At 39.2% G+C, this 9,173-nt stretch overlaps 1 protein-coding gene across 1 annotated transcript in view; it reads left to right on the forward strand.

Annotated features, from left to right (window-relative positions):
• Window positions 1-5,499, forward strand: part of LOC128745831 (sodium-dependent nutrient amino acid transporter 1) — a 321,231-nt gene extending 315,732 nt beyond the window's left edge. The window contains exon 10 of the mRNA XM_053842903.1: window positions 4,924-5,499. Within this exon, the coding sequence (XP_053698878.1) occupies window positions 4,924-5,499 (576 nt within the window). The remainder of the gene's footprint in view (window positions 1-4,923) is intronic.
• Window positions 5,500-9,173: the final 3,674 nt, after the last annotated feature.

Here is a 9,173-nt window from a genome sequence, read left to right on the forward strand (position 1 = left end):
AGCTACCAATATCCCCCCCCCCCTTCCTTTCCGCTCTTCCCCTCCTTCACCAAAAATTTTCATTTCTTTCCCCTACCGTCCCTTCATCAAATGTACAACCATCGTTTCAAAAAATATTAAAATGTATGGGTCATTCCACGGGAAATTTACAGTCAAATTTTTTTTTCTCTTCGGAATAGTTTTTTTACGTTCTTTGTTCAAAAAAAATCGACACGTATTTTTGTATTTCGATGTTACTTTTGGAATTCGCAAGATATGAATTTTTAAAGTATTGTAATCCGAAAAAATCACTTTTTTAAATACTGATTGTAAACATAGTTTGTAATATCAAAAAATGACTTTCTACCAGATGTGTTCACTATTCCACAAGCTTTCAAAATTGGTATACCATACCTCCTCTCGATTGGTTTTGAATAGTTCAATAGTGCATTTTTATAAACAATTGCAATTTTTTCAAAGTTGGAACTTTTTTTCTCGATTTTTTTTACTTTAAAATATTTGTTAATCTTTCTCGAAGAAGCATGCAAAATTTGGAAATGGAGTTTGGACTTTAAAAAATCATATCTTGCGAATTCCAACAGTAACATCGAAATAGAAAAATACGTGTCGATTTTTTTTGAGCAAAGAACGTAAAAAATCAGAGGGGTTGTGTACAAGACACAACCGCATATATAGGTGGCGCAGGACTATGTAAGTGTCTTTGTAGTGATAGTAGAATGTATTCATGCTTGTAATCGTTCGATTCTTCATGCATACATGCTATATGCAACTTATATACATGCTACATGCGTTGTATGTAACATTTATCGAAGTAGTAACATTAGATACGTTCAATTCTCAAAAGATTTCAGAGTTATTTCTATGTGCATTTGAAAACAATTTAACAAAATCAAGACCACAAACTATTGCTTTCCTGATACCTTACTGAAATTAAAGATTGTTTTTATTACCCATGGTTCCCCACGTTGAAGGGATTTTACCAATTCAATCCTATTTTATCAACAGCACATCTTTTCACTACACTTCTAATGGAACGGCAAGCATGCGTATTCATACAGAGTCGTATTATAACTGTACACTACAGCTGTAGTACATTTTTCCAACACAGATATCAAATTCGCCGAGGTTTAATCGTCTCGCAGTAAAGAATTAGCAATCTGTTGGGACAATGAACTTGTGTCATTTTTTCTGGCACACTTCCCTAACACAGACATCAAATTGGACTAGGTTTAATCGCCCAAATGAAGAAAAGTATGGATTCTTGACGTTGAACTATTGAAAAATTGAAAATAATGAACCTATGTTTTACCAGAATTCTCGCTTTGTGATTGGTTGGAAGATTCTTTACGATGATCTAAACCTATATCAATTTGATATCTGTGCTTGGGAAGTAAGCCAAAACAAGTGACAAAGTTACCTCATTTCAACAAGATTTCTTAACACCGCGGTTAAACCTAGACCATTTTGATGTCCTTGCTTGGGAAGTATGCCAGAAAGAGTGACAAAGCCCCCTTGTACCAACAAATTAAGAAATTTAATCGCGTTCGTAAGAAATCTGTTGGTACAAGGGGGCTTTGTCACTCTTTCTGGCATACTTCCCAAGCAAGGACATCAAAATGGTCTAGGTTTAACCGCGGTGTTAAGAAATCTTGTTGAAATGAGGTAACTTTGTCACTTGTTTTGGCTTACTTCCGAAGCACAGATATCAAATTGATATAGGTTTAGATCATCGTAAAGAATCTTCCAACCAATCACAAAGCGAGAATTCTGGTAAAACATAGGTTCATTATTTTCAATTTTTCAATAGTTCAACGTCAAGAATCCATACTTTTCTTCATTTGGGTCAATTCTTAGACGATTTTCCGATCGATTGGTGTAAGAATATTGAAAGTCGATCGGAAAATCGCTGAGCTATTAGCGCTCAAAACCTTTCATTTTTCGTGACGCTCGCATTTTTCGATTTTTTGGAATGACACCCTATCTCAAAACTTGCCGTAAGACGTAGTCCCACGTCAAAAAATATTCCGAAGAAAAAAAAAATTTTGATTGTAAATTTCCCGTGGAATGACCCATATGTATGACCGCATTTCAAGGTCAAGACTAAAAACTTGAGATTAGTCTAAAAAGTAAAGTGTCCAAAGGTATTTAGGAGTCATTCTAGTTCTTACGTTAGCACGACTACGTAATTGAAGTTAAAAACGAGCATTTCAAATTTTCACTTAAGGCGGAACCGAAAGTGGCTAACGTTATTGTGTTAGTGCGACAAACACTGTACTGTACATCTCATGTGTTCGTTAAAAACCTAAACGTTTATTTGAATATTGCATTAGTATTGGTAATATATGTCAAATAGCGGAGCTTGCAAACATAAACAGCTGATTCGTAGCCAACCGCACTAATTACAAACATCCCGAAAAAGGGTTTGTTTTCTTTATCAAGGCATTCCGATTCAATCAAAATTAACAGCAGCAACTGAATAATGCTGTTGTGTTTGTCTTTATGAACCTTCAGCGTGTTGCTGAATTGACCAAAGGGAATTTCCAAAACATTGCGCAAAACACAAAATCTCAACTAAAGTGCAATACACATTTTAAACTTTTATTGGCTCACCGTGTGCCATCTTGCCTCATTGGCCTTAACCATTATCTCCTACTCTAACCTCCTCTATGTCTTAAGCTAGCATTTACAAAGATGTCATTTTTCTTTACTCACGGTGCCTCATTCTCTCGATGAACGGTCTCGCTATACTCCGGTCCTTCCGGTGACGTGATCTCGGCTATTGATCTTTCTGCTGCTGCATGCCAAGGCGCTTCACTAGGCAGGCATCCCTGCGTAGTTACTCAGCCCAAGTACCGATTCTTGTTTCGTATATATTGTGCCAGCGCTTGCCGACCAATTCTTCCTGGAGTCAGCGGCCTGCTGTTTACTTTCGGCCAGGACGATGAATTCAATCTATTTGCTTTCACGTAAAGACGGTGTCCTTAGTCTATCTTGGCTCCCGACACAAACGGTGTCCTACGTCGGTCTTAGCTCCACCCAAAGATAAAGTCCTACGTCCGTTCTAGGTCCGTATTAATTCGGTCTCCTACATCGGTTTTAGTTCCGGATGAAAACGGTCTACGGGGTGCTTCGGCTCCGCAAAAAACGATGCACGGTCTGTTTCAGCTCCGCATAAAAACCCTGTTATAATACGTAATTTTGCTATAAAATCTTGTTGCATCTAAACTCTGATTGTACTCACTTCCTTCTGGAAGGTCTGCTGGATCGTCAAACCTCCCTGCTGAAGATATAGCTGTCGTGCTTTCAGTTCCGATTTTTATCTGCCGGGAATGCACGCGGTTGTTAATTTTCTCGTAACGATTAGTGGCTGTAATTACCTCTTATCTCGCTTTCAATCCTAAATGAATCCTAGGAGATCTTTGTCTCGGCATGAGTTTTCGTCTTCTGCCGATCGCTGTAATCTTCAAACGGGGTTGACGTATTTTATTCGAATTTGGATCGCTTCTTGCTGGAGCGGTTTCTCAGCTCTTCTGCTCCCTTTCGACGAATCAGTACTGTGCTTTTACAGAAACTTTGACGGTACACGAGACGATCTCACTAATGAAAGGTAGGTCGCAATTAGTCCCTTTCCGCTGATTTTATATCGATGACATTTACCTTTTTCTATTGCCGTCCGGAGCGATGTTCCAGGAGCTTTTTATTTGCTAGATGGGCAAGATTTTTTCGCGCACTGTTCTCAAAATGGACTATCTGTCCTCGTGGCTTGAGTCGAAAAGAATGATGATGGCGTTTTATCATTATTCGGTGAACTGTTTACTGCTATCGATGTGCACTCCAATGAACCGAAACTGATCGTTTTTGTTTCTGCTGCCTTGTCAACCGGGGGACTCTACAGATCGTGCGTACGATTAATCGCTAATCTATTATCGTTTATCGATATCGTCGACTACGGTTTTGCTCTGTTTGTTAACAGTGTGGCCTTATTTACAATTATATTTTTACAAACGTAACAATGCGTAGGATCACTAGGATGTTTAATTAATCCGCTTGCATCGGATTGCGTTTTTGATTCCTGCGTTTGCGTTTGGTTGTTTACTTCACTTTAAGCTCATCGATGCGCTGAAAGTTGAAAGCTCTTTAAAAGCTCATTGATGTGACGAAAGTTTGATACTGTGTTGCTGCTTTTTCGGAAATCGCTAGTTCAACGAAATATGTCCGTAACCAAATATCTATTAACTAATTCCAAATTATACATTGGTCGCTTTTATGAACATGTAATGATCGATATGTTCAGTTAAATTTATTTTCCATTAGCAATTATGTTTGCTGAGCGTTCATTGATACATAGCAGATCGATAAATTGAATTACAAGTTTTAGGAAATTATAACAGCGCTGGAAGCACTGATTACGTGGCGAAAGCGTGCTCTGCCAATACAGATGCATTTTTAAGGCGCAAAACAATACATGCTTCGAATGGTAGCCATTTATCCAGCCATCTTTAAGGCACTTTCGGTTTCCCTTTAAACCAAGACTCAAACAACAGTCGCTGCGCGAGAACGCCGCTCCCCTGCGCTGGCGCTGTTGTCGGATAATATACAAGTAAATTTATGATAGCATTGCTAAATTTATAGCGACCTGCTCTGCGTATCGCGAAGACTACACCAGGTGATGCTAGTGTTTTTTCCAAGTTTTAGGTATGTCAATGAAACGATGTTTTGTTACAAAATTTGTTCGAAGTGTTACGTCTGTTAGTCTGTGGTTTGATATTGACATAGGAAACCCAATTTTTCTAAAACTCTAATTAAATTTAAGAAGGATTGCATTATTTCGTAAATATGCAGCGATTTCATACGTAAAACTTTAAGTCTTCCAGAAGGTTAAACTGTTGACAAATTGATAAATAATGTTTATTTCTTTCGCAGGGTGGACAATGGATATTGAATCTTGTCGATCATTATGGTGGCACATTTCTAATCTACAGTATAGCAATAGTACAGGTAATAGTCATATTTTGGATCTATGGCCTCGACAACTGGTGCACTGATGTAGAGTTTATGGTTCAACGTCGCGTAGGTGTCTATTGGCGACTTTGCTGGGGTTTCTTGACACCTTTGTTAATGATTGCTGTTTTTGTTTACTCACTGGTTAAATACGAATGGCCTACGTATGGTGGCAGCCAATATCCAAGCGAAGGATTGATCTGCGGATTTATGGTGTTTGTAGTTGGAATTTCACAAATTCTTTTGTGGGCTTTATGGATATTAGCTCGTGCTGATACTAAGGAATCACTTAAGGAAAAAATCAAACGAATGATAAAGCCTAGTCCAGAATGGGGTCCTTCCGAAGATACTGAAAGAAAACGTTGGATTAAATATAAAACTGAAGCTAACACAAAGCGACAGGAAATTATGATTGAAAAAAATCAGTCTGCTATAGTTAAGACAATATACGTCCTTCTCGGATTGTATGATGATTTCAAACTCAATACAGAGAGTTAAATAATGATAAATATTCCAATTATAATACTGCATATGATCGCATAAATACATAAACCAGAGTCTAGTTCACTGTAACATCAAGCGCAGCTTTCTGTTTACCGTAAGCGCGCCTAATTCTGTGCATGGTACCTAACCCTGCCTACCCCGGATTCCAGTCAAAAATTCCAACTTCCTACATTTTTTATCGTAATTACGCGTCTAGCAAAGTATGTGTCCTCGTAGTTATTAATTCGAGAATGTTCCAATTTTCTAATAAAATATGAAGTGCGCAAAATTAGGAACCATACACAGAATTAAGCGCGCTTACTGCACTCATTTCTGTAATAAAAGACAAAGAAATGTGGTTCTCACAGTGTTGCGTTCTCCGCAAGCTTAGCAAAATTTATTTGCTTTGCACAAAACGACATCGCATTAACCGAAACGCGAACGGACGTGTTCGACTATGGAAAATTCCAACATCCAAAAGGACTGCGAAGGACGATGAATGGAATATTCCCTCACGCACAAATACGGCAACAGCGCGCGTCGTATTTCATTATGTACTTATGTACACACACACACACACACACACACACACACACACACACACACACACACACACACACACACACACACACACACACACACACACACACACACACACACACACACACACACACACACACACACACACACACACACACACACACACACACACACACACACACACACACACACACACACACACACACACACACACACACACACACACACACACACACACACACACACACACACACACACACACACACACACACACACACACACACACACACACACACACACACACACACACACACACACGCACGTACGTAGATTCAATTGCGCATGCGCGACCCATTCCAGACAAGGACGAACAGGAAAAGGATGAACGATAATCGACACGTATAAAAGGACGACCACCATTCCATTCAGTTCAGTTCAGTTTTAGCTTTCATTCAAAGTGTTACTAATTAAGAAAATAAAGTATTTGCTGAACCTACGACTACGAACAAGTGACTTTTGCAGTGGTACGCACCTCAATTACCAATACAAGTTGAACAGCCTCTCGTGCAGCGACAGAATGGCTCCATGCGAGATGGTTAACATCAAGCAATATATTATATATAACTATTTTGCTTTTTGGCTATATTCTCGTTGTGGCAATTTACACATTTATCAGAGACAGAGGTGCAATCTTTCCGCTCGTGCCCTCCACCGCACTTAGGACAACACGGAGGCTTTGTGCAAGACGATGCGATGTGGCCATATTCCGAGCAGCGGTGGCAGTGCAGTACGTCAATGTATTCCCGAACTCTGCATCTCTCCCATCCAATATTTGCACGGCGTATGCTGACCAGTTTGTCAAACGCTGAAGCGTCGGACTAGTGATGTCCGTTAATCGTTCGATTAATTCAACTAATCGAATAGCTATAAAAATATTCGAATAATTTTTAATCGAATACTGCCAGCACGAGTAGTTGAATTAATCGAATAGTTCAAAGGAAATAATATGAATGCGAATAATCCCCGAATAATGCCCGCTAATCGTTCATAATCGTTCGATTAATCGAATAAATGAAAAAAATATTCGAATATTTCTAATCGAATACCACTAGCATGAATAGTTGAATTAATCGATTAGTGCAGACAACGCTCGCCGATTAATCGGTAATCGAATAATTGAAAATTTCGGACATCACTACGTCGGACTCAACAATGACAGAAGTAGCATTTGTTCGCACAACTTTGATATCAGCATTATCGGCAAGCTCGTCTTGTTTCCGTATGTGTACGATCAGATTATCTTCGTCAATTTTATCCGTGAATTCAAAAATTTGCAGCCTAGGTTTTAACGCTTTTTGAATTTCAGCGTCATACTTTTCGCCGAGTGATTTTTTTGCCGCTTCTACAAGTTTGGCTGAAGATTCAACAGAATCACATCTGAGCACGGCTTCACCAGAAGGTTTGAAGTGAACTTCTTTAATTGCGAGGGAACCTGGGTCAAGCTGCTTACATACAACATCTTTAGTTGCATCTGGACTTTGATTTGTCTTAGGCTTAATGAGAACCGTCTGCTCTAGGCGGAGGCGCGTCCGAGCAAGGTTGCGAAGAAGAGTTACAAGTCGATGGAGGATTCTTATCATAGTCAGTTGTGCTTGCAATACGACGTATACCAGACCGAAGTAAGCCGCTTTCAGTGTGCATCGTTTGGTCCTGGGTAGGGTTCTTCTTAGAAAGCAGATCACAGGCAGGGGTACTGTCAGCTTTCAGTTTCGGTTCTGTTGATGCCTGATCTAAGTTCGAGCGATCAGCGGCTGCGTATGAGCGCTGAGGTGGTTTGTTATTGATTGCGTCAGTTATAGTTACTTTATTCCTCATGAGAACGTCCAATTTGTCGGTGATACGATCGAAAAATTTACTTTCAAGGTCGTTCAGCCTATTCTCAAGCAGATTCATAGTACTTTCAATGATACCCGCAGAAATCTGTTGAGGAAGATTATCACTCGTTTTGGCCATATTATTAACTGTATCAAGCAATTGATTGCATTTTCTTTGGATATCACTCAGGCACAGTTGCTTTTTACGCCAGTTGAAGCAAATAAACTTCAGCGAGACGTTTTCGCACAGCGCAGTGATTGCCGAGGATTTCAAATCGGAACATGAAACGTGCAATATTTGGTCACAACCTCCGGAACAGTAAACTCGGTCATTTTCTGCTGTTATCTTCAGGGAACACGCCCCACACGTAACCGAAGTCATTACTTAGCAGAACCGCAAACTGCTTTTTAGCCCTACCGAGCGATCGCTCGTATTGACAACCACTCAGGCTATTGTGTTTTTTCCAACCCGGTAACAATGTGACAGCTCCCATACTAATCAAACGTACCTAAAACTGCTGGTTCATGGTTCACGACAAATGTTTAAAAGCGGCGTAAATATCGAAGAAAGAGTTTATTATCATTTGTTTTGGCAAAAAATCCCTTGTGCATATAAGATCTGAATTGGTTTATTATTGTCAATTGCAAGGAAAATTGTACCATCCAAAGTGCGATATCGCTCATAAAAGTGCTATTTTGCATTAAATCGTTTCGGTATCTTCGGCGCACTGTTTCGTTATCTTCCAAGCAATAAGTGCGCCGAAGATACCGAAACGATTTAATGCAAAACAGCACTTTTATGAGCGATATCGCACTTTGGATGGTACAATTTTCCTTGCAAATGACAATATTTCAATAGAGTATTTTACGAACTGACAACATTACGTCAAGTACCAAAACGTTTCCGTGGTAATAACAATAGCAGCATAACTGGTTCTTCAGTCATAATAACATGCTATATTTGGTTCTGTCATGTCACAGAACGTTTTTTGTACAACTGCAACGATCTCTATTGCTTGGATTTACTCTTGAATTTTGCTTAACTTGTTCTTTTAACGACAAAATCGATCCGGCAATCATGAAAGAGCATTTCATTTTGAATTGCGCAGCGGATAACTTTCAATGAATATTTAAAATATTTAAATACTTTAGAGCAGACAACTCGTACACAAGAGTGACAATCTTGTAATAAATACCGCTTTTTATCTTGTAGACAATTCAATCAAGCAACCCACCAAGAATTCAAACAGTTTTACCGAAAACATGAAACAATGC

The sequence above is a fragment of the Sabethes cyaneus genome, chromosome 1 (genome assembly GCF_943734655.1).
Source record: "Sabethes cyaneus chromosome 1, idSabCyanKW18_F2, whole genome shotgun sequence".
NCBI classification, from domain to species: domain Eukaryota; kingdom Metazoa; phylum Arthropoda; class Insecta; order Diptera; family Culicidae; genus Sabethes; species Sabethes cyaneus.